The sequence below is a fragment of the Schistocerca piceifrons genome, chromosome 4, assembly GCF_021461385.2.
Source record: "Schistocerca piceifrons isolate TAMUIC-IGC-003096 chromosome 4, iqSchPice1.1, whole genome shotgun sequence".
Taxonomy (NCBI): Eukaryota; Metazoa; Arthropoda; class Insecta; order Orthoptera; family Acrididae; genus Schistocerca; species Schistocerca piceifrons.
This window is the reverse complement of record NC_060141.1, coordinates 146052600-146079700: the sequence shown is the minus strand read 5'-3', so window position 1 is coordinate 146079700 and position 27101 is coordinate 146052600. Positions and strand designations below refer to the sequence as shown.

Here is a 27101-nt window from a genome sequence, read left to right as displayed (position 1 = left end):
TAATTACAACTGACAGTGGAAGCTAGGGAATCCTACACACTCGTACAAATTAGTGTGTTAATCTGCCATCAAACTTTTTGAGTTATCATTGTGGTGCAGAAATTGAGTGCATTAAATATTTCCTGGACATCAGATTAGATGCTATTGATTCTGTTTGTGAGAGAAGAATAAGCCATATTAAACTTACAGGCAAGAATAGGACTATATTGTACCAAAGTCTTCAGATCTCATCTCCAACTTGGTAGTATAGTGTAGAAACTAAATACGGCAGTAATATTTATGAAACTATAACAACAATGCATGTTAATGATGCATTTAATTATTTTATCCCATCAAGTGTAATACATATAATTCTTATATATACAGGAGACAACGTACGAGTGCCCACTGCGATCGAACCACTGCCCTGCCCTGAGGCCTGGCCCTGCACTGGGTTGCAACTATTGCTGGAACACAATCGACAGCCATGGCCGCATTCTCCGGCGTAAGACTAAATATTATTGCCCTGAGTGCCAAACCAATCTCTGCATTGTTCCCTGTTTTCAGGCATATCATGAACGTGCGACAGCTCCGCCTGGCAGCAAGATTTTGCCTAAGACTGGTTCCATATAGTGAATAATGTCACTGCATTAGGATAAAAAAATTCTTTCAGCTTTCTGCCATTTCAGAAAGTGCACAGAGACAATATTTTTCATTGTTAGAGAGTCAGTTCTGTCAAAACAGAGAATTTTGGCTTGTTTAACTCAGAGGGACAAATTGGATCATTTAAAGGAGTTCCACACACATACATTAATTGTGCATGATCAAAATGAACTGTGTTGAACTTGTTAGGTCTGTTGTATTCTCACACATTAACATGGTCAGTGGATCTATATGACTGCTGAATTTTCTTTCAGAACTTATAACTTGACCATATTTTTGTGTTGCATTTTCACATTACATATTACATGCATTGAACTCATTCGATGCACATTTCACAGTAAATAGAATTTTGTGAAGCAAGTAATAAAGGGGTTCTACATTAAATTAATTATTATCTCGAACAGATTAACTATTTACAAAAATAAAAATAGGAAATCCAATCGGTACTCCAGAAACATCATCCTGTTTATATTTTCCTTTAGTCTTTCTGAGTTTAGTTTCATTGAAATTTGTCAATGCTTAGGCCCAAAATCCCTAGCTGTGATGACGCCCTAATATTCCCAACTGTCATATGATCTGAAAGTGATGTCGAAGTTATAAGGTGTTTCATTAAAGAATAACCCAAATAAATTTACAAGCATATTGAATAAAAGGAAGAAGTTTGTTTTTGGTCACTCACTTGGAATACTGGAAGGTAGTTTGTAATTAATAAGTTTAGTGGAATATGGTTCCAAAATGAATGGCCTGTTGATTCTAAAAGAATTCTCCTGTCATATTCCCAGCTGACACACTTACGATGCTACAAACTGCAAACAGAAATATGTACAATTCCTATTCTTAGTGGCTTCAAATAGAAGGATGTGCCCTTGGCTGACAGCAGCATAAAGTAGTGTAGTGGTGAACCTTGATGTTTCAAATTTAAAAGAAAGATGAAAGGAATAATGAAAATAGAGAAAAGGATTAAATATACTGAGAGAAAAGTTATTCATAACCACATTAGAGGGTAACATATAAGGTTTGCGGTAGAACAGTTACCTTGATAATTTTTTTCTGTTGTTGCTTCCTGTGGGTCTCTTCTGTTCTGTATTTTCTGTTGTGAAGTTTTAGCTGATGATATGAGGTGCCTTATCAGAGAAGTTTCAAAAATCTGCATTGTCGACTAGTTATATACCTTTTAATGCTGCTCCGATGCTGCCTTTTTTGCGGTTTTTAGCTATGTGATTTTTATGGGCTCATCTGTGGTCTATAGCTTCACTTTTGATTATATGTTTGGATAGTATTTACAATAATGTTTCCCTTCATCTTTAGCACATTGATTTGGATTCCAATTTTTAATATCACTACGGCGAATATTTATAGCTTTCCACATCTTCTGTTCTTCCATAGAAATTTGCCATATCACTTTAGAAAGCAAATCTGTTTCATAGTGCTGTAATATAAAATAAAATTCTCATCATGAAGCAGCAACAACTCAAAAGACCCTTTGGTTCCATCTGTCCAAATTTTCATGCAGTTTAGCTTCTGTCAATTTTAATTCTCTCTTCTATCTGTCAATTTTAATTCTCATTCAGTTTGTTTAGTAAATTGTATGCTGGCAGGACATTCAGCTTGGGCAGTATACCATTGTAACATATCACATATAGCTGTGCTGATATCCTTTTAAATATGCTATTGACTGTCTACAGCTCTGCTTCCAAACAACATCTACCAGATGGTGATGGAACATTAAACTCTGAACTTTCTTCCTGTCTTTTTCAAGAAAACATTATATGGTGACTTTTTGTGTTACACTATTTTTCTAAGGCTTGTATGAATATCAACAATATACAATTGAGTACCCACCCAATCTTCTATATACTCTAGATTATCTGACAATTTCCAATTAAAGAGTCTGGAAGCACTAAAAATTCAATGTGTGCTTGTTTATTAGAAGAGTGTCACCTTGGGTACTAAACTTTTTAATTAGGAGGTGCTAATTCACTGTAGCAATTATACAACTGAATCCTTCAAGTGAATAACTGAATTCTTAATGTCAGAAAAAGGGACATTTTAAATTTCACAGTAGAATATTGGTTTCTTAAGAAATTTAGATAATAGATGGTATCATATATCATTGCAAATTAACAGGACAGCAGATAATATTATGGGTGTCTGAGCTTGAAACACTGACCCTGTAAAATTGTGGATCATTTGTAGATTATAATTCGCTTTCTGTAGTTGCAAACTATATATTTTCCTTAGTTCCTGTTCCCCTGTCCTTCATTGTCCACTTGGCAATCATCAGCACAATCTTTTAAGTTCACTAATTCAGGCGGTAATCAATATCATCTCACTAGCCTCTATTTTTTAGTATTTTTTTCTTGCCACACTGTTGTTTTCTTAATTGGCCAGAGGCTCAACAGTCACTTGTTTATGCATCATGTTTATTATGTAATTTTGTGAATAATTATCTGTTTCACAAAAGATACAACATGCCTCCCTTAAGGAAAAAACCTCAAATGTACACAATAAAATTTCTCTGCAACTCATTAATGCAATTAATGGTATGTTTTCTGTATACCATTACAGAGTTTATATTTGTGAAGACTTTGGTATTATAAGTGTGTGAAGGAATCTTACTATTGTACTCATAATGCTTGAGTGCTTAATCTATGTTTGCAATCTAGATGAAGAAAGTGAATGGAGTATATTTGTTGCTGTAAAATTCACTAAAAATTAACTCCCTGAACGACTATGCAGATTAATATAGTGAATTTGTTCTCATTTAATGATCACAGGAAATTTGTCACACTCATCTCCATGAAGCACTACCCCAGTAATTCCCTTCCTTTCAGGACATTACATTACATACATCTATATTTGCAGGATTTTTTTAGTAATACTTCATATCAGAAATTATTAGAATTATATTGTTTGTAAAATAAGTGACTTGCTGTTTGAGCTGTTGAATGTTGTGCAGCTGAGTATACATTCTGATATTTTTCTTAGCGCACAAGAAATGAGAAAGAATAACACTGTTTTGTGCTGAACTGTTTTTACTCCCTTTCACTCTAACCCTTAATTTGTTAAAGTGCCTTTCTGTTTGTCCTTTGTAGCGATATAACATTCACAGTGCAAATTATCGTGGGTTCTGAGACTTTAACATCAAAACAATGTTATTGCCATTGCTTGCAAAAGATTTGAGTTTTTAAAAAATTGTGAAGTTTACCTACACTTCAGGTTTCACTTTACTCTTTAAGTTCTCCTTAGATGAGTTACAGTGTGGTTTGATGAAAAACAAAGACACCACTCTAGCAAAGCTCACTGTTTCTTAAATAAACACAAGGTTGTCTTTTTTTTCTGCTGCCATTTCTTTCCACTGGACATGAAGTTAGCACCTCTTCAGTGATTGTGGTTTTCATTTCTCAGTTTTTCTCTCTGATTTCAATGTTCTCTCATGTAACATTATAAGCAAAGAGAGGCAATATATCAAATACAATTCAAAAGCTGGAATCAGTAGCTTACATGAAAATTCACAGTTCCTTTCCACAAAATTTAGTTAATCTTGCCATTTCTTTTGTGTCGTACAATATAATTATTTAGCACTATGTCCAGCATATTGATCAGAGAAGTGTAGACTATTAAGAGCCATAATGTAACATGTCAGTGGAGTTATTTCCAAAAAGGAACATAGGGCAAAGTAGTGACAGAAATACTATAGAAAAAATTAATGTTCATTACCTCTTACCTACTGCACAAGTTTCTTCTGGAAGCCAGTGAAGTACCTAGACTAGACCATTCTGTAATTGACTGTTTATTAATATTTTTACATCCACATTTTTCCATTGTTCCAGTAAAAGGCATGCAAACATGCTCTTGAAGATATATGAAATAAATTCTTGTCCTTTTCAAATCATCTCTAAAATACTTGGTCTTTACTGAGACCAAGAACGTGTTCGTATCAGTGCTGTTAGTGTTTGACATGCTGATAAGTATGGCACCTCTGTCTACAGTCTCATACATATTTCATTTCACTCTCCCACTGTGATTATATTTTGGTATATAAATTGAAACGGTCTGTCACCATATAGGAAAGTCACTTGATACAGAGCATTCATGACAGTTTTACTTCTTTTAACTGACAAACTATAAATACTATATGCTGGTACCTGTGGTAGATAAGTCTTAGTTTTTACAAGAAGTGTGATGTTGGCTACATAAATGTAAATTTTCAGTGCAAAACCAATGGCAAAGATCCATAATTTTGTAGACTTTTAGTGTTCAAAATACTTCCTGTATTATTCATTCAGTTACTATTGTACAATAATATGCATTGCTGGGTTGATATTAAGAATGTTGTGATAAAGAGTATACTGTGTACATATTAAGAGAATGGTATGAACCATTTAAATCTTTATTTTCTGTATTTCACTGTTGTGCCTCCTAACTGTCAAGATTTTGTACAGTTGTTATAGTCTTTGTGTCATACATGTTACAAACAGAAACTTTATTTTTAATTATACTGTTTGCAGATAAAGATTAAAAGTAACTGTTACTTATGCACATTAACAGCTAGTATGCAAAAATTTGAGAGAGAAAATTGGTTGTAAAACTTATTGTTTGTCTACAAAAATATTGCTCAATTCTATTTTTATGCTAAAATTGCTTGTATAGACATCAGAACATTTTTTTTGTTTTGTTTTGGCTTTGGGGTAGGCTGTAGTAGAAGTTGCAGTTGTGTGATGTGAGTAAAAAGTCTACTAAAAATTGTAGTTGGTTCACATGTGGTATTGTTGTCAGAGAGCTATAAATTAAACAAGTAATCCCAAAAAGGTGCAATTCTGAACGTGTAGACAGGCAGTTTAGAAACTGTGTGTAATGCATTTTACAAAGTTCGAAACCATATATTTAGTTTTAAGGACAGTAACAAATATTAGTCCTTGTACCACATGTTTGGTATTGTTAAGATTTCAGACTTTGCGGAGAAGGTACAAGATCTACTCTTAATGTATAAATGCCCCCCTCCCCCCTCCAAAAAAAAAAATGAGAACTTGGTAAGGAAAATTGATGAAACCAAGCACACCAGAAAAGTAGGACTGCTACTAAGTCTTTAATTATTCCATCCCCAGCATGTGTAAGTGTGATGAAGGCAGTTCAGTCAACTGACTGAAAATTGAAAACATAAATAAAACTCTGTACATATGGTATATTTTTCAGAATAATTAAGCAGTAGTACTTCTTGCCAGAGAAGCACGCATTTGCTCTCTTCGGTGCCAAACAGTTGCCTGTGAATTTTTCCATTATAGTGTAACATCATGAGTAATATTAGTAAAGTTATGCACATAATTTTTCAAATTCTGTTATTTGTTTTCATACATCAAGGACTTTTTCCCAATCCAGGTCTATTATGTACCATCTTCTAGAAGCACATGTTGAATTTGGGAAAAATTGCCAGACTGTCCATTAATGGAAAAAAATCCTTCCAGTGGTTATCAGCTTGTGGTGATTGTCAAAAAATACTTATTTAATTTTCTTAAAGAAATCTCTCTTACTCTCCAAAAACTTTTCCTCATCTGCTGTATGTCCATGTTAGCCTGATTCCCTTATTGTTTTATTTCAGTCACAGGTCACACAAATAATATCTTAACCAGTTTTGACATGCTTGACTTTTCTGAAAGTAAAAAATACAGTGATTATGTTCCCTCCCTCTTTAGTTAGTATGCTTAGTCTATGTGAGCATGTTTGTCATTTGCGGACTTCAGTAAATTGTTGCATAGGCACTCTACTTTAAATCTCACTTGCAGTGTCAATGCAAATTCCGGATTTTGACATGGGTACTCTCATGGCCTTGGCTGATTAGTGCCTTTGGAAAAAGTCGAAACCATGTTCCAGAACAGAACTTTAAATAAAATGTCCACTTTTTATTAACAGTGTTCTATCAGCATACCTGTGTGACAAATTACACTCTGCCTTACCAAAATCCCCTCCATTTCAAATTCAACAAAGACATTCTATACAGCAAATTCAAATAGTGGAAACTCCAGGCTGGAATATCAATAATATTAGGAAAAGGATAGTCACTGTAAGTAGCAATCTATACTTTTCCTAATATTGTAGGCTATACAGCAAACTTGGCAAAGAGGCAGACTATGGCAGAAATACTCTATCCTGAACATGAACAGTGATTCCAGTATGATAACATTCCTCTGCATTGAGACATGTCTTGAAAACTTTTATCCTAGGAGCACACAATAGTGCTCAGTTTTATATTCTGATTAAAATAATCTTGTGATTGTAGTATCACATCAATGCTTTGGTTAAGCTCTGAAGCAGGCTGAAATAGCTTGGTGAGTAGGACAGAGTGTCAATTGGGCACATATTTGTTACCTGCAATGGTGGCTTCATTAATTTCCCTGTAGCTATGTTTTAGTATTGTAAATTTTGAAACACTCAATTTTTGGGAACAATGTCCCTTAATATTAAATTTGCAGAAGTCATTACCTGTAAGAGTAAGTCACATACTTTAATTGCAAAATGAGTGTTTTCCCTAAGCACAAAATTTCATCAGTTTGTGAAGCTGACATATTTTAACAAATGTTAAATCCTGATGTGAGTTAGTATTTACTAAGAAAACATGGTTTTCCATTCTCGTGGAAACAAGATCCTCTGCTAAATATCAATGTTTGAATTATAATCCATTGTTTGTTGAGCAAAATTGTCATTTGAAGTACATCTACATGATACATCCACACTTGGCTACAATGACAGGAACAAAGCACACCCACCAGTCTCACATGTAGCTTCTGTTTTGCATTTACCTGATGTGGGAGCAATGCTCCATGGACAAAAAATAAATATATATATGAGAAGCAGGCTCTCTCATTCTTAACTGCAGCTGGTTTGCAGGTATTTGTAAATCATCTTTGGCTGTACATACAAAATTATGCAGAAAGATAACTAGAGGGATTTTGACATACGAAATTGAAGTCCTCTTAAAATATTATCGTTGGAAAAATTACAGTATTATTGTTATATGGAACATTTTGTTCTGCTGTTTAAATACTTCTAATAGTAGGTAAATGTAATAGGACGTTTATAATAGAAGTGTCAGATCTTTGTATATTTTCTGAGAATATTGAAGTTATGTTTCATATGGCTATTGCTGTAATTGGGAAGTGTATGTCAATTTATTGCTACATGTTTGACAATGTTAACAATTTAAAATGTTATTTCAACACTGTGTTTCATGGCTGCTTTGTAATAAGCCAAGTATCTTGGCTACACAGTTATTTTCTATGAAGCTCGTATCTGAGTTCTGCAAATCCAATATTAGTGCTGTCGAGATGTGCCATTACGCACCCCCTTTTTTATTTTATAATTGCAGTGATTTTCATCCACGCCAGTTGGTTACAGTGGATGCCAAAATGTTTTAAGGAAACTTTTATGAAGTGTTAATGTATTTAAAGAGAGTTGATATAAGAGTGAAGTATGTCGGTGAAAGCACTTTGGTGAAGCAGAAAACTTTGAAGAAACAATTTTGTGTGTGTATCATAATACAGCTCATGTGATGTATTTATGATTCTTCATTCTATTCAATTACATATGGTTTATATCTGTGTACACAAAGTTCCGTGTGATGGCATGAAAAACACATACATTAATTGTGGGTTTCCCAAATATTAATATTTTTGTAGGATTAGGTTGCATGTTTTGGAGGTCTGCAGAAATTATTTTCTACTCTTTCAGACCTTTTGTTAAATGCTGTAAAATTTGGCAACCATACATGATGTTTGGCATTTATTTTTATAAAATAAAGTTAATGTCTACTGCATGATAAACATTATGATTGAATATATTTGTATTTTAGTGACTGTCTTACATTGTTTCAGTATTATATCATGATACTGGTTACACTGTATGTGAGACAAAGCAACGTACTTTGTCTTTATGTTGGCGTTACTATGTGTGTATAAAAAAGGAACAATGTTACACATAAAGAATAAGGATTTATTGGAAAAGGTGTGAAATTTTGTTCCGTTCCCAGCAAATTCAATTCATCAAATGATTGCCAATCTTTTTGTTGCTTCTTTTGAACATTCCTGCTAGGTGTTATATTGCTCTTAGCAAATGCATATTGCATGCGTTTGAGAGGGCAAATTGCAAATCATATTAAAAAAAACTGCAGGCCAATGAAGTAGAGTCCTTGTATCATTAGTACCCTCTGCTGTTATGTCTACCTTGTGACATTCTGCTCTGGAATAACAGTCCCAAATCTTTTGAGTATTTTGTATAATAAATATTTAATAACTTGTCAGAATATTTCCTTTATATTCTAGTTTACTAGACCAATTGAGTAAATACATTTCCTTTAGTATTATTGCATGTTCATGAGCTTTAACTTCACAATTTCTCGTAATTATGTGAAACTGTGCATTGTCCCCTATTCGTACTTTTATCGTTGGACAGTAATTCTATTGTGAGCTTCATTCTAGAACACAATGGCAAGCTAATTGTTTTGTTAATCAAACTTTTATGACCTATTATAAGTGTGGCGAGTCAAATTTTAGTTTTTTAATTGCAGTCCCATGGCACAGTTCACAACTTAGGAACTTGTGAACATCTGGAGAGTGTGTTATTTACAGAAGATAATTAAATTGTTAATTTGATTTCAAATACAAATTTGCAGTAGCTTTTTTCTTTGCTGGAGTCAGAACAGAATTACTGGACTCTTAGCAGTCATTCAGTGAAATTCTCTGCCTATTTCGGCAGCCGACTGTGCTGTAAATTACAACACTTTTACCAAATCACATGGGTAATGAAGGTATTAATCAATAACCAAAGTTTACATCAAGTAATAGCTATGAAAATAAAAATGGGATAATGAATGAACAGAAGCTTTCATCATTAACACCCAATGAATTACTGCTTTCAGAAAAAGCAACTTTTGTTTTCTGCAGGATGTCACTAATTCACAATCTACAGTTTCCTTGTGATCATTCTCATTTTCAAGCCTAAAAAGTGGGGCTTGTCATTCTAATACTTCTCTCTTCTCTCAACCCCCCCCCCCCCCCCCCTCTCCCTGCAGCCCACTCTCCTAAACCAGACAAAGAATATTGCTCGGTTTCTGGAATCTCATAATTCAGTGTGCTCCAAGAAATATTTTTGGTGTTGGCTTCTCTACATTAATCTGGGATTTTATGATTACGAAAACAAGTTTGAGATTTTATTCCCTTTCAGTACTAGAATTTTTTTTAAAAAATTTCTTTTGCACTTAACAAAACTTTTACCTTTCGCAGTGCTTTGCATATTGAGTAATTGTAAGTTATGTTGTGGTCCACATCTCATGCTAAGTTGCAGGTGCAAGCTCAAATAAGCAGTGTTGTAATACAACCTCTAAAATAACAGGACATTGGCCTGTAATTTGAGTACTCCTTTTAATTGTGAACCTACCTGTATTTACAACAGTGAATTGATTTGGCAGTTAGCTTTATACAGATGTCCCAAATTTTGCTTCTGCTTCAAATATGAGCATTCTTCTTTATGATTAATTCAAATTTTGGACCCATGCATCACTGACATATCATTATTAGAAATTACATATTGTAAGATGAAGCCGCTGTATAATTTATTTTTTAATTGCACGAACAGATACCATTTTCCAGTAATTTTTTATATAGCATAGAACAAATGTCAAAAATATTTCACTATTTATAAATATTTCTCTCTCTCTCTCTCTCTCTCTCTCTCTCTCTCTCTCTCTCTCTCTCTCTCTCTCTGTGTGTGTGTGTGTGTGTGTGTGTGTGTGTGTGTGTGTGTGTGTGTTTAAGAAGAATTTTTATAAAATAAAATGTTGTAAAACTAACAATAAATTATACAGCAGCTTCACTTGCTACAATATGTTACTTCTAAGATTTATCACAGCTGCGGAACACAATCAACAAAAACATTATTAGTAATTTACCATGATACTTTGAGGACATTCTGTGACTTTTCATAGTAAAATTGTAAAAACCATTTTCTTGTACTTTCTTATCATCTGGGTACAAAATAATGGCAACTGTTAGAAGAAAATGTTCAGGTGCTGCAAATATAAGTTTTATCTTCTCCTCGAAATACCACCTAAGCTTCAATGTGTGTTCTGAAATCAAACTGTACATTAAAATGAGGAGGAGGAGATTAGCGTTTAACACCCCATTGCAAACAACGTCATTAGAGACTGCATTTAAAAATGTCGCTTACTTTTCTGTTCTCACTTATATCTAAAGCAATTGTAAAGTACATATAATTTATTATGTTACATATGAGGCATGTGTCAACTTCAGTCTAACAATGTAGCTGTATACAGAAAATTTTGGTGCGCAATTCCATCTTAAAGGCCACTTAATATGGGCAGCACGGCCAAAGTTTTGGGCTTGTTTGGAAACCACAATTCACATTTCGTGCATACTTTTCGAACACAATTAGGACTTGTCTGACATTGCATATTTTTGTGTGTGGCTGTTCACCTTTGAACTGTGTCCTTTCACTGCAATAAGCATTATCAAAAATGTTCAATTCAGTATCAGTGGATAAGAAACCTATTACAGGTGTGTTCTTGTGCTTAACTGTAAATCTGTATGGTCTGCACACTACAAATTTGTGTATTTACGTAATATGTTCAATTAGTGGTGGCAGACTTTTCAGTAGGACCCATATGAGCCCACACATCTGCATTCGTCCCTTTTGTCACTATCTGTCAGGCAGCAGAGGAACTCTCACCTTTTCACCCTCCAGCAGAATGCAAGAAAATGTATGTAATAAATGGTTCATATATTGCCACACAGCAAGAACAAAGTTCAAGATGGATGAACAGTTACACACTAATATGCCATGAAAAATGGTTCAAGCAGTCTGCCTTTTTTCTGTCATAGCTTGTATTACTGCAGCAATTGGAAGTACAATTATCTCACTGTAAAAGAGATGGATGGAGTAATTGGTAAGAGAGCATAAATTTATTTGTGGAAGATTTGTGTTTAACTTAATTGTACCGTTATATAAAACTTCATTAATGCTTTACTTATTTCTGAACATTTCATACTGTATATTATCTGTACTTTACCAAGTGTCTGAATATGTGAAAAATGTAGCAGTTGTGACTGTGATAACACGTATTATCCCAAGATGAGGGTCTTTATATTTCTGTTTCTTGACGTTTGCTTAGTGAGCTGATCACAGCTGCTGTTATAAATGTTAACTGAGCACCTGATTTTAAGTAGTACAATTCTACAGTATGGGAGATATATTTCAAGCACTGTAACAGTTTGTGTGTGTGTACATATATATTTATTATATTTCACTTCAACTGTACAGTGGTTCAACATATAAAACTAATGCTACTAACAAAGAGCTGTTTTGAGTTCTTCCAACCTACTTCTTCCCTTCTCCAGACTCACTACCCTTTGTCTGTATTTCTTCTTGAGCAGCTGGAGCCTCTCTGAAGTTTGGGAACTGCTCCCACGGTGCTGACAACTCAAATCGACGGAACTCTTGTGCCAATTCTAGTGGCTCGACAACAACACGCTTTCGTTCATCATCGTAACGCACCTAGAATGGACAGACAGAAGCTATGACAACGCTCGTCAGTGATAATGTGTCATCAAACTTTAACAAGTAGTTTACCTTTCATACACTTTACAGGGTCAAAGCTAATAAATGCTAAAACATACCATTCTCTCAGTAAGATATTAGAACAGCCCATGTGTATGACAATGCTTACTCACTCAGCATATGGTAAAGGCACTGAGCAGTGGCTGGACGCACAAACAAGATTGTGTACATGTGTTCATATTTTGTTTACGTATCTGTTCACCAACAATGCCTTCGAAATATGATAACAGGCTTTACTTATTCACTTATTCCCTGATAGAAACAATTATGAGGAGGGGGGGAGGGGGGGGGAATTGAACAACATTGCCTTGGGTAGAGCTTGTGTAGTTTGCATTTCTGCCACTAGGCGCATATAGCGCAACTTGCTGCCCGTTCAGCACCGCCTGTGTAATCAATCTGGCTTGTTCTGTTGATCTGCAATGATTGTTTTTGCTAGCACTGTTTTGTTCTTATTTCATTTTTTTTTTATGATGGCAAGTTTAAGCGAATAATGTGCAGCTGTCAAATTTTGTTTTCTACTCAGTAAAAATGCTGCTGAAATGGTTTTAATGTTTAAAACAGCTTACCAAGATGATGCTATGGGAAAAACCCAAGTGTACGAGTTATTTGCTTGATTTAAAAATGACGACATGTAGACTGGTGACAAACTTCATTCTGAACAGCCGTGAACTGCTCAAATCAATGAAAATATTGAAAAAAATTCAAGAGCTTGCGCTCACAAATTGTCGACAGACAACTGATCCATTGTCAGAGCTTAGTGGGTTATCTTTGAGCTCAATTCAGCGAGACTGGTTCTCCCACCATGACAACGCACCTGCACACACAGCCATCTCTGTTAATCAAAAACTAAGCACGGCACAGTTCCACTGCCCCATGCACCTGGTTCTGGGTGACATTTTCTTATTTTCTCATATGAAAAGGGGCATTGAAGTAGTCATGGAAAAATAACTAGAGAGGAGCTGTCAGCCATTTCTAAAGGTGACTGTACACAACGTTTCGAGCAATGGAAGCACCACAGGGAGCAATGTATTAGCTGTAATGTAATGTAGAGTATTTTGAAGGGGTAAGGTTGTTTTGTAAACAGTTTGAAAATATATAGCTTTTAGAAGATAATTCTGGATTTTTTTTTTGGTACCATCGTATTTATGAAGCATATAGCAAAATCATAATATGTTTATTTTTTATTAATATTTTGAAATGGAATGACTGAAGAGAGTTTTAAATTAATTAAAACAAATCCTCAATTATGACTGGAATACATGAAACATTCGCCAATCAAGAGAATGATACAACCTTAAATAAACATTTAGCAAAATTTATTATTGTAAAACAAGAATGATTTCCTTCATGCAACACAAGAGAACCATCAGCTAGAAAATAAAGAAAAAAACATGCATACATTATGAAGTATAAAGAGATCTTTTCCTTTTGAATCCATCCATGGAGGAAAAAGCATAATTAAATCATAGCAATAAATTGTGTGTGAGAAGAAAGAGCTGATAAAAGGTTTGTCAAAAAACCAACTGTGGTTGTCTGATTACAAGACTAATACTGGAAAGCGCAAACATTCTAAGAAGGTGTCAATGTTTCTCTCCACCACAATGATTTATTCACTTACACTGACATCTACATCCATACTCTGCAAACCACTGAAGTGTATGAAAGAGGGCATTTCCCATTGCATCAGTTGTTACAGCTTCTTCCCATTCTATTCGCACAGGTAATATGCGTATCTGAACTGTTATTAATCTAATGTTTTCCTAAAGATTCCTATTTGAGTGATAAGTAGGGGACTTAGTATCTTCATCATTTAAAGCTAGTTCTTGAAACTGTAAGGATGCTTTCCTGGGACTGTTTATGTATATCATTAAAAACCTGCCACTTCAGTTCTTTCAGCATCTTTGCACACACTGCCATAGGTGAAACAAACCTGTTACCATTCTCTCCTGATATAGGACATACACATCCAACACACTGTCCAATATTCTATGGTGGGTCACATGAGTGATCCGTAAGCAATCTTCTCTGCAGAGTGAGATAATTTCTGTGGTATTTTACTAAGACCAAAGTCTGCCAACTTCTTTAATTACGCCTGACTTTACCTGACTGTTCCATTCAAATTCCTACAAATGTCACACCCAGTTTTTTTTGTATGAGCTGACCATTTTCAATTGTGTTTTGTTGATACTGAGTCATAGGGTACCACAATCATGCCTCCCCCCCCCCCCCCCCCTCCTCCCTCACAGGACCACAATCAGTTCCAAGGACAATACCACAAAATGTGACCTTCGTTGAAGCTCCATGAGCAAAGCTGGTCTCCTCAACATTTACTGCCAGTCACTGGAATAATCCAAATATGACCTCACTGTGTGGTTGTTTGTCCCACAGTGTGCTACAATCCATTTGTTGCACCCTGTTCCCTAAATGGCTGCTGGAACAACCTCCTTTTCAAGATGCTGAATGAGGTCCTCAGGTACACACACTGCACATTGTTCATATAGCTAAGCAGTATTCCCAAAATTTTTATGAAAATGCTTCTAATCACATATCACACACAGAGTTGTGGTAGCAGTGAAAGCGTTAAAATACATTCATTAGTTAGCTCTACATTTCATAAAAGGTATCATAAAAATCATTAGATATAAATGAAAGAGTCAGAAGCAAAGGGGTGTAAGTATACTTCTTATAATTTTGATAAGACTAAATTCACTTGTACCTCTTTCCTTCTGACATCCTCAAATAAGATAGTTGTGTTCAATTTCATTTATTTTGCTAATTTAATATCATCTCCAAGTTCATTAAATTTTAAAACAAGTTTAATGGGACAAATGCATCCTATCACAATTTTTGTGAAATCAGGAGTCAGACTGCTAGTTAATATTCTCATCACAGCCTGCAAATTACTGTCTGTTAAACAGCTTCGGTATTTGCCCTTGTTGATTTTCAAGCAAGAAAAACTTTGTTCACAAATATACGTCGATCCAAATGTGGAGAACATTTTGCCTGCAAATTTCTTGATACATGGAAATGTTTCAGCTGACAAAGATTTATAAAAGTCAACTAAATTTACAGCACTAAACATTTCTTTCACTGCGTGATCTGCCTGCATGTCAATCAGTTCAAGTTGCAGCTCCTGTGGTGCAGTGTCAATATCAGCAGTGATGGGATACAATAAAACATTAAATTGAGGCTCAATTTTCTTAAAATCCTGAAATCTTGTAGTAAACTCCGCCTCTAAACTCTGGAGACAAATCCCTAATCTTAGCTGAAACACTTCCAGGTACTTTCTGTTTCCCTAGTAAAGGGAAATGACAAAATTTGGCTTCATTTGCTTGCCTTGCAAACAGACCTAGTTTTGCTTTAAATGCTTTGACATGTGTCCACATTTCATGAGCAAACAACCCCTTTCCCTGCAATGTCACATTCAGCTCATTCAGTTTTTCAAAAATATCAGCTGCAAACATCATCTCATATCTCCACTCTTCACATCCTATTTTTGCAACAAAATCATGAGATATCTCCTTAGTGTCCAGAAATAAAATAATTTCATCCTGTAATGCCCAGACTCTCTTTAATACTTTGCCCAAGCTCAACCACCTCACACTGTTATGGTAAATTACAACTTCATGTGAATTTAAAAATTTTTCGCCAGTCTGCGACGGCTCACCTGAAGATGACTGGCAGGTGCCCAGTTGAAATATCGTGCGAAGTATTGAACGACGACCAGCTGCAAGCCCGAAATTTGTTTGAACAGTCAATTCGCCGGGAAAATTTTAAAATTCACATCAGACGCCTTTACGGGGAGGAGATGGCCTCACATATCCGAAGTTTCGAGAAGCTACATGGTAAAAGAGCAAAGCTTTTAAGTTCATTAACCTTTTTATTGAGATGTCGGGACCATGGCATTATACCAAAATTTGCTAGAGTGACTCATTTCATTAAGACCGCTACTGCACGGAAGATTACTGAGAAGGCTAGTCATGCTATTGTCAAGGAGAGGATTTGCTATACAAGACGAAGGTTAGATGCTATTTCAGCAGAACTTTACCAGTTACATCTGAAGGTTGCAAGGTATCTTTCTCCTGTATCATGGGACTGGGTTGATGGAGTGACTTCGGCCAAGTTCGAGTGGATCCACAATGATTCTAATTGTCGGCAGATATCAAAATTTGATCAACTGTTGCCACAGAAGCAGTCGCCAGAAGGGATAATGGTACGACGTTCCGTTGTCAATCTCACGGAGAAGAATTTGGATGACGCTACGCTGTCTGTATTAAGCAAGGGACTCAATTTTGCACCTACACCTACAGCACCGCCATTAATAAGTATTTTGAGTGGTGTTGAAGAAGCTGTACGACGTCTTCCTTTGGATGCTGCAGACAAAATAAAAAGGGAAACCTGCCGTGCTCTGTTGAAGGCTCCTACTCAACGCAGTAATTTAACCTCTGCAGGAAGGGCTGCATTACGAAATCTGAGAGAGGACCCTGACGTAGTGGTATTGAAAGCTGACAAAGGTAATGCAACTGTTTTGTTACCTCGTGGTGTGTATAAAGATAAGATGTATGGTCTGCTAAGTGACTCTACCTATAGGAGGATTGATTACGATCCTACAGGACGTGTGCAACGAAAAACTTCAGCACTATTAAATTCCTCCTCCTTACCGCAAGAGACCATCAAGAGGTTAAGACCACATGGTTGTGTACCTCCAAGACTGTATGGCCTTCCTAAGATTCATAAAGAGGGTCTTCTTCTGCATCCAATAGTGAGCACCATTGGAGCTCCTACATATTATTTAGCTAAACATCTCGCTTCCTTACTGAGACCTTTCGTAGGCAAGTGCTCACATCACATACGAAACTCGGCTGATTTTATCAATAGACTGGGGGCTCTTCGTCTTGGCACTGTAGACCTTCTAGTAAGTTTTGATGTGGTCTCACTTTTTACAAAAGTTCCTCTTGCAGATTCTTTGACACTGATTGGTAACATGTTTCCTGTTGATATCACTGCTTTGTTCAGGCACGCACTTTCCTCAACTTATTTTATGTTTAATCAAGAATATTTTGAACAGACTGACGGTGTCGCCATGGGTAGCCCCCTGTCTCCTTTGGTGGCCAACCTTTTTATGGAGGATTTTGAAGAGAGAGCGCTTGAATCAGCTGCCCTGAAGCCAACAGTTTTTTGGCGGTATGTGGATGACACTTTCATAGTGTGGCCTCATGGAGAAGATAAATTAATGGAGTTTCTACATCACCTCAACTCCATTCATAGCAACATCCTGTTCACCATGGAAATAGAGAAAGATGGTTGTTTGCCTTTCTTGGATGTCCTGGTTCAAAGGAAGAATGATGGTTCTCTAGGGCATTCAGTTTACCGGAAACCCACTCATACTGATTTGTACCTGCAAGCATCGAGTTGCCATCACCCATCGCAAACCATGAGTTTGCTTAAAACACTTATTCATAGAGCTCATACTGTCTCAGATCTAGATAGCTTTCCTCAAGAACTCGCCCATCTAAAGACAGTATTAAGCGAAAATGGGTATCCCATCTGGCAGATTAACAGGGCACTAACAGTTAAAACTAAGAAGCAGGAAGTGAATAAAGAGGAGAACATGCCGGAACAATCTTTAGCTTTTCTTCCTTTCGTTGGCAACACTTAGTTTAAAATAGCAAGAATCCTCCGAAAATTTCAGGTAAAAGTGGGTTTCCGCCCACCATCGAAGATTGGAGACCTTGTGGGATCAGTTAAGGACAATCTGTTACTACGAAAGGCCGGAATTTACAAGATACCGTGCCAATGTGGTATGGCTTACATAGGTCAAACTACACGCACCGTGAAAGAACGCTGCACTGAACATCAACGTTACACCCGCCTTTTGCAGCCAAGCAAGTCCACTATTGCTGAACATTGTATTTCTACTGGACATTCAATGGAGTATGAGAAAACAATGACTTTGTCCACAGCAACGTCTTTCTGGGACTCCATCATTAAAGAATCCGTAGAAATACGACTGGCGGAAAAATCTGTTAAACCGTGACAGCAGCTACCAGCTGGACAGTGCATGGAATCCCATCATCTCCAAGATTTGCTCAAATCGAAGACGACAGAGTGCGTCGACGGCCATGGCAAATAGCAACGCAGAGGGCGACTGAGTTCCGCTATTCCACCAGCGAGGGCGCTGCCGGCGGGCAGTGTGGTTCAACTATCAAGTTTTCGACGCATGCGCAGAATAGTTACAGTACGCTATATACTGCGAAACGGAGGACGTTTTCGCCAGTCTGCGACGGCTCACCTGAAGATGACTGGCAGGTGCCCAGTTGAAATATCATGCGAAGTACTGAACGACGACCGGCTGCAAGCCCGAAATTTGTTTGTACATCTTCATGTTCTGCCCCCACCTCCTCAAGAAGAGATTTGAACTGTCTGTGATGAGTGCCCTAGCTCTGATTGTGTTCACAACACCAACAACAGGATCTACCACATGCTTTAAGTCTAGTGCAGTCTTGCAGATGTAAAATACAATGAAAATCCAAAATGTCACTGTCTGTGTCTTCGGCTTGTAACTTGGGTTTTAAAAGTTTCACCATACCTATATTTTTCTCACAGAAAGCTCTGGCCCCATCTGTTGTAATGCTTACCATTTTGTTCCAGGATAAGCCACTTGTTTTCACACAATTAACAACGCGTTCTAACAAGTCCTGACCAGTGGTTCTATCTTTCATGGATACTATACCAAGTAATTCCTCGGTGATGACAAAATGTTCATTAATTCCACGGATAAAGATGAGTACTTGTGCAGTGTCTTCAATACCTGTGCTTTTGTCCATTGCCAGTGAAAACCAAACAAAACCTTCGCTCACAGTCTTTAGTTGGTCTGCAAGTTCGTCACTAATTAAATCAATGCACTGCGCTATAGTCCTCCTTGACAACGAAATACTCTCAAATTTGGTTTTAATCTCAGGACACAATACACTTGCACACTCTACCATGCACTGTTTAATAAACTCGCCATCCGAAAAAGGTTTGTTTCATTTAGCAAGGTTATAGGCAACCATGAAACTTGCTTCTGTAGCACTATTTTGAAGTGGTATTTGCTTCCTAAATAACGCTTGTTGCTTCTTCAAGCGTTTCACGAACTCTGCTGCTTTTATATTTCGTTCTTCATCTGAAAGTTTGCAGCCAAAGTCATTGTGTTTTGTTTCGTGAGATCGTTTCAAATTGGTTCAAATGGCTCTGAGCACTATGGGACTTAACATCAGATCGTTTCAGATTGTACTCCTTGAATACGGCAACTGTCTCATGGCATAGTAAGCATGCGGCTTTATTTCCTGCATTAATAGAGAAATATTTGGCCGTCCAGCCTTCATTAAACAGATGGCACTTATCACCGACTTTATGCTTCTTCTTAGGAGTCATGATTGCACTGAAGTTAAAAAAAAAAAAAACGTGGTACTGCTGCACAGACAAAACACAAGTAAACCAACCAAAAAAGAAGAAAATTGCTCTGAACGTCGTACTATTCACTTGGCGCAGGAGAAATACAGCATTGCCATCAGCCACCACGTGGAGCATAAATTTGCGCCAATAGCAGGATGCACAGTGCTTTTTTCCATGCCCGTGGTGGCTGATGGTAGTGCTCCCATAATCCACTGCACCCACATGCAGCTAGGTTGGTTGCGTGACTGTAGAGACATCTGTCTGTAGTAAGCACTTCCAAGCAGCGCAGATGCTTGCCAATTTTTTTAGTCGCGCGGGGAAGGGAAATTTTGTTTTTCCTACGATTTTTGTAAATGTCTTGGCGGGCCACACAAAACCCCTCTGTGGGCCACATGTGGCCCGCAGGCCGCTATTTGCCCACCCCTGCCCTAAGGTGTTCCAATAGCACCATACATTTGAACTGTCGATGATTAATAGACCCTATCCTTTTGCATTTGCCTCTTCTTGACATAGGTCATACCAGCTTTCTCAACAGGTGAAGCAAGTCTCTATGGTTCAGTCTCAGAAAAAGACAGCACCTCAAACTTGTTTGTTAGGGAGAACTCATTGTTACACTGATCCCTGGCATCTGTCTTCCCTGTACAGGGCACTTAGCCCTAGCACTGACATGCTACTCAGCCAATGGACAAGTACTGACAGATCCCATTCTTTCTGTAGAGGGGACAGGGTCCACAGGAGAGGATAGTGCTTGAGGTACCTTTGGTGTATCTGGTACATGGTAGGCCTCACAACACACCCATTCGCAGCAGCTCCCAATCTTTTGACAGTACTCAGTGCTATTTCCAGCTGCTTTCAAACGACAACCAACTTGTCCCATGTTCGAGAATAACGCTCAGTGGGGATGCATTCTGGCTGGTGCAATGTTTTATAAAATAGTGAACCAGTAACATTTAAATTAGCTTCCTGATTCTCTTAACATATGGATATGCTAAGCTAGAAGTATTATCAGTTCTCTTTAAGAACTGAAGTATTTGGCACACACAATGTTGTTTCTATTGAGGCAACAGAAAAATCTGGGATACAAGTTATTAGTCTCCTGAAACGTTGAGGCTATTGTCATTAAAAAACTTGAAAATAGCATTAATTTATGATAAATGCAGGTAACATACAATGCAGTTGAAAGGGAACACTAGATATAACAATATGTTAGCTACAATATCTGCTACATTATATCATGACAGTCAATGAAATAGGTAATGCATGACACTCAACTTCTCAAAAATATGTTAAGTCATACTGGTGTACACTGAAATTCGAGGTGAATGATTCTTTAAAGGAGGGTACTATAGCTAAAATTGTATAAGGCATTGATGCTGATTACAACTGAGCTGTAGCACAAAATAAATTTTTCGTGGCCTGCAAAATATGACAATACACATGAAACACACTTGAGTTTTGATGCAATAAACACAAAAAAGCACGTAAAAACTACTTTAAGTTTTTGGACATGAGGTTTCAAGGCAAAGTTGTCCGACATCTGATCCTACTCAAACACTAAGAACATAGCCAAAGTTGGCTTATATACACATCAATTTAAGTAAACGAAAGTGCAAATTGTACATATTTTGCATTTAGCTGGTTTCATGTCATCTTTTACACTGGCAAGCCAAACACACACACACACACACACACACACACACACACACACAATGTAAAACGTGAAGCACAAATATGTATAATTTGTGCAACCCAAGCTGACACTTTACCAACAGTAATTCATTCTTGACTATTTCCTACCACTTTTTTCAGATTGGCATACAATATTTCTATACCAAATAAGGTAAGACATTTTCTGGGGTGGGGAGGTGGATGATTGATAAGAATAATGAGGTCCCATGTATAAGCCGACAGCTTTTCTGGTTTACACAGGTAGTGTTTCCAATAGGATTGGTTGTATCCTGGAGAAATACAGTGTGAAATGTGCTCTTCGACATCCATCTAAGATCACTGTGCGTTTGTGCCAGTTTTGCATGGAGCATGTGGAGGGGAACACTGCCAGCATGAACTGAAGGTCACAACTCTATTTTCTGGGGGTTGTCTGTAACAGTCTATCAGGGAACCTATGTTAATTAATATACAGAAGCAATATCAGGCACATTGCTCTTTAGTACTGTTGAATTTGGCAAGCATTTTGTAGCAGAAAACTGGAAAAACCATCCCTTGAGAACTGTAGCATTCATTTCCTAATGTTTCACCTTGCTTTCCAGAATGAAACATCACTAAATATTCCAGATGAAGTGACAAACCAAGCCACTGGGAAAGACAACTGTCTTATCACCCCTGCCAATTGGTGCTTTTGTTGTTCCACTGGTTACACAGTTCCTTTAACCAGTGTCTTGTCAAGTAAAACAATGTCAATTAATAAAATGCTCTTCATGACATGCAAATACTGGCATCTCCAGGCCACTCTGATTCTTCTCTTGATCATAAACTTCGGAGTCAAATATTTTGTGCCAGAAACCAAGCCTGCAAAGAAAGTTTTGAAATGATAAATTACAGCTATTAAATAACCCCACTTCTTTGAAGCAGAGAAGATGCTTGTTGAAAGTAGGGTACTCCTTGCTCTGATAAAACCATATATATGTATGTGTTAATCTTGGTTAGCCATCTGTCTTTTCACTTCTAGCCTGGTGTTTCCAGGAGCTACTCCTGGTGGAATTTCATCATTCTCTTATTCCTCATTTTCTTTCTCCTTTCCAATTGCAGCACCACAGGCCAGAATGTTAAATGTGGTGGCTGCTCTGTCCACACTCCAGAAATACCGTATTTACTCGAATCTAAGCCACACCTGAAAAAGGAGACTCGAAATCAAGGGGGGGGGGGGGGGGGGGGGGGGAAATTTTCCGAATCTTAAGTCGCACCTGAAATTTGACACTCGAAATTCAAGGGGAGAGAAAAGTTTTAGGCTGCACCTCCAAATCGAAACAAACTTGGTCCATTGTTATATGAGACACGATTTAGGTCGAATGAATGACAATACAGCTACAGTAATTTGGTTCCAGTCGTAAGCTTAGCAGTTAAGCTTTACCAGGTAGCCATTGCTATGCGTCAGGCGCTCCATCCATATTTATATGGGTACCCTTCCTTTTTCACGTGCTTCGTCTAGTTTGAATTGATTGCTTATTTTTCTTTAATCTGATAAGTGCCGTTCTCTTTGTTACAGGTGTTTACGTCACTCTAACCTGAAAATGCATTTCTGTACTGTGTCATGCATTGTGTGTCGCATTCTGATAATGAGTGTTTACGGCCTGTCGCCGCTCGCAGCATGGGTTGCTTTTGTGCACGCTACCGCCGCTTAAAAAAAGAGCGGAATCGTCTCATTAGCGAAACAATGGCAAGAGACTGCTATTTGTTGTTACTTACACTGCTGCTTTCTTTGATAATGATCAACAAGAACCAAATAATAGACTGCGTATGATAGATGTTCTGAACGAGAGTTTAGCGAAAATTTTTCTCCGTTTGAAAATCTTTGCAGACGCCTCTTTAGTACATTACATTCTGCACAGAAATTAGAGTCAAATTAGATTTAAAAACCTAGTCAATTGCTGTGCTTCATTTCTGACTGAATCACTATTAAGCATAAGAATAATACGAATTATTATTATTTAGCGTATGGCTAATACAGACATATCATGAAATTACGTATACATATGTACATACTGACACACAAGAAACTTAAGTTTGTCTTTACAACTGAATATCCAGTCCTTCAATCCAGCGCTCTGCATCTGGAGTTGCTAGCAGGAAGTCCTCTTTGGCGCCATGATAGGCTCGAATCCTGCATTCACTGACAATGTGGTGAACAGTCTGGTATGGAGCCCCGCAGTCACAAGCTGGATCAGGCAGCTTCTTCCACTTAAAGAAAGCATCCCTGCATCGCCCATGGCTGGTACGGATTCTGTTGAGAGTAGACCATGTCTTGCGTGGTAAGTCGAATCCACTTGGAAGTTTAGCACCTGAGAAGATGTTATGCAGGTGCACATCTGTCACTGCTTCCCACCGACCTTTCCATTCTTCAAGAGGTTTGAAATTCTTAGCAACCATGTCAGCGGCATCGCACAGAGTTGGATGAATTGATTTCAGTCTCTTGCGATTTAAAAGTGGCAGGTCGCTATGCACGGGTAGGTTAGAATTCCTGGAGATCTTGTGGAATTCTCTCATAAGGGCAGTACATCTGCGTAGATCAGGAGGCATTATACCGGTTAACAGTGGAAGCCAATAAACTGGAGTAGATCTGATTGTGCCAGATATTATGCGCATTGTCGTATTCAGCTGGGTATCAACAAGCCTTGTATGATGACTATTCATCCAAACAGGTGCACAATACTCAGCACTTGAGTATACCAAGCCCAGAGCTGAAGTTCGCAGGGTGGTTGCTGAAGATCCCCAGGTAGTTCCACATAGCTTATGGAGGATGTTGTTTTGAGTCCTCAGCTTTTGAGCTAAGTTAAGAAGGTGGTGGTTTTGTGGTTTTAGGGCGCAAAACTTCTATGGTCATTAGCGCCCAGCCCGTGACGTAGAAAACAGGAAAAAAACGAAATTTAAAAGCAGCAGCAATGGGAACAAAGTCATAAAATTTGAGAAACTAAAGGCAGAAGGAATGCTTAAAAATCCACTATAGGAAGGGGTTGGTTGTCCCCCAAAAAAAAGGCTTCAAATGACTGATGTCATTTCACTGTCACTAATAAACTGTAGAACGCGGTCAGCTGAGCGCGTGTCATCTGCTAAAATCGACGATAGATCAGGCGATAGCTGTAGACGGGAGCGTAACGGATTAAAATAGGGGCATTCAATTAAAAGGTGTCTGACCGCCCACGGCTGAGAGCAGTGGGGACAGAGTGGGGGAGGATCACCGCTTAAAAGATGTCGATGACTAAAAAGACAGTGCCCTATCCGGAGTCTAGCTAAAATTACCTCCTCCCGACGACGCGATCGGGAGGAAGAGGTCCATGCGCAAGGAAGGGCTTTCACTTCCCGCAATTTATTATGGGGAAGTGTTGACCAATGCACATGCCATAAATGAGCAACTTGGCGACATAAACCGCTCCGTAGATCGGTAAACGGAAGAGACTGAATAGCTGGTCGAGGAAGAGAGACTGCAGCCTTGGCCGCTACATCGGCCGCCTCATTTCCACAGATACCAGCGTGTCCTGGGAGCCAGAGGAACGCCACTGAGACGCCCCCCAGGTGGAGCAAGCGCAGACAGTCCTGAATCCGGTGGACCAGAGGGTGCACAGGGTAAAGAGCTTGGAGACTTAGGAGAGAGCTGAGAGAATCTGAGCAGATTACGTACTGTATCCGCTGATGGCGGCGGATGTAGTGGACAGCCTGGAGAATAGCGTAAAGCTCCGCAGTATAAACCGAACACTGGTCGGGAAGCCGAAAGTGATTTGGGGTGTCGCCAACAATATAGGCACTCCCTACACCTAACGATGTTTTCGAGCCGTCGGTGTAAATAAATGTGGCTTCCGTCATTTGTGCACATAGAGCAGCAAATGCCCGACGGTAAACAAGTGTAGGGGTACCATCCTTGGGAAATTGACATAGGTCTCTGAGCAAGTCGATCCGGGGACGGAGCCAAGGCGGTGCTGTACCCCAAGTTGTCAAGAAGGTTTTAGGAAAACGGAAGGAAAGAGAATGGAGCAGTTGACGGAAGCGGACTCCCGGGGGTAGTAGGGAGGAGGAGCGGCCTGCATACCCGACATCAAGGGAGGCGTCGAAAAAAAGGTCATGGGCTGGATTAGCAGGCATGGAAGACAAACGGCTAGCATAACGACTCAGAAGGACTGCCCGCCGATTGGATAGCGGAGGTTCAGCAGTCTCAGCATAAAGGCTTTCCACAGGGCTGGTGTAAAAAGCTCCAGACACTAAACGTAATCCACGGTGGTGGATAGAGTCGAGACGCCGAAGAATAGACGGCCGAGCAGAGGAGTAGACTATGCTTCCATAATCCAATTTCGAGCGCACTAAGGCGCGATAGAGGCGGAGAAGGACCACTCGGTCCGCTCCCCAAGAGGTGCCATTCAGGACACGGAGGGTGTTAAGGGAACGCAGACAGCGAGCCGAAAGATAGGAAACGTGGGAGGACCAGCACAGTTTTCTGTCAAACATAAGACCCAAGAATTTAGCGACGTCGGAGAACGGAAGGTTGACAGGACCTAGATGTAAGGAGGGCGGAAGAAACTCCTTACGTCGCCAAAAATTAACACAAACAGTCTTACTGGGCGAGAAACGGAAGCCGGTTTCGATGCTCCACGAGTGGAGGCGATCGAGACATCCTTGAAGACGTCTTTCAAGAAGGCTGGTCCGTTGAGAGCTGTAGTAGATCGCAAAATCGTCCACAAAGAGGGAGCCCGAGACATCAGGAAGGAGACAATCCATAATTGGATTAATGGCAATGGCAAACAGTACAACACTCAGCACGGAGCCCTGGGGTACCCCGTTTTCTTGGGAGAAAATACGGGATAGAGTAGTGTTCACCCGCGCCCTAAATGTGCGCTCTGCCATAAATTCGCGAAGAAAAAGGGGCAGCCGGCCTCGAAAGCCCCAAGAGAACAGTGTGCGGAGGATGCCTGTCCTCCAACAGGTATCGTATGCTCTCTCCAGATCAAAAAATATTGCTACCGTTTGGCGTTTCCGGAGGAAATTGTTCATGATATAAGTGGAGAGAGCAACAAGATGGTCAACGGCAGAACGATGTTGTCGGAATCCGCATTGGGCTGGTGTTAAAAGACTGCGGGATTCCAGCCACCAAGCTAAACGGTAATTCACCATACGCTCCAAAACCTTACAGACACTACTCGTGAGAGAAATGGGGCGATAGCTAGAGGGGAGATGTTTGTCCTTTCCAGGTTTCGGAACGGGAACGACAATAGCTTCCCGCCATCGCCTGGGAAAGGTACTGTCGGTCCAAATTCGATTATAAAGGCGAAGGAGGTAGCGCAGGCTATGGGTTGATAAATGCAGCAACATTTGGACATGGATACCATCCGGTCCTGGGGCGGAGGAGCGAGAAGAAGAGAGTGCATGTTGGAGTTCGCGCATGGAGAAAACAGTATTGTAGCTTTCGCGATTTTGAGAGGAGAAAGCAAGATGTCGCACTTCCGCTGCACGTTTCTTCGGGAGAAACGCTGGCGGGTAATTTGAAGAGCTCGAAATCTCAGCAAAGTGCTGACCCAATGAGTTAGAAATTGCGACGGGGTCCACTAAGGTATCATGCGCGACAGTGAGCCCAGAGACCGGGGAGAAACTAGGCGCGCCTGAGAACCGTCGAAGCCGACTCCAAACTTCCGAGGAGGGAGTGAAGGTGTTAAATGAGCTAATAAAGAATTGCCAGC

At 38.8% G+C, this 27101-nt stretch overlaps 2 protein-coding genes across 2 annotated transcripts in view; one reads left to right on the top strand and one right to left on the bottom strand.

The window, feature by feature from the left end:
• LOC124795683 (longitudinals lacking protein, isoforms H/M/V-like) overlaps positions 1–612 on the top strand; it is a 320009-nt gene extending 319397 nt beyond the window's left edge. Inside the window, exon 10 of the mRNA XM_047259764.1 lies at positions 547–612. Coding sequence (XP_047115720.1) covers positions 547–612 — 66 coding nt within the window. The remainder of the gene's footprint in view (positions 1–546) is intronic.
• Positions 613–11926: 11314 nt separating this feature from the next.
• LOC124795018 (NADH dehydrogenase [ubiquinone] iron-sulfur protein 3, mitochondrial-like) overlaps positions 11927–27101 on the bottom strand; it is a 78324-nt gene continuing 63149 nt past the window's right edge. The window contains exon 5 of the mRNA XM_047258783.1: positions 11927–12204. Within this exon, the coding sequence (XP_047114739.1) occupies positions 12028–12204 (177 nt within the window). The 3' untranslated portion in view covers positions 11927–12027. The remainder of the gene's footprint in view (positions 12205–27101) is intronic.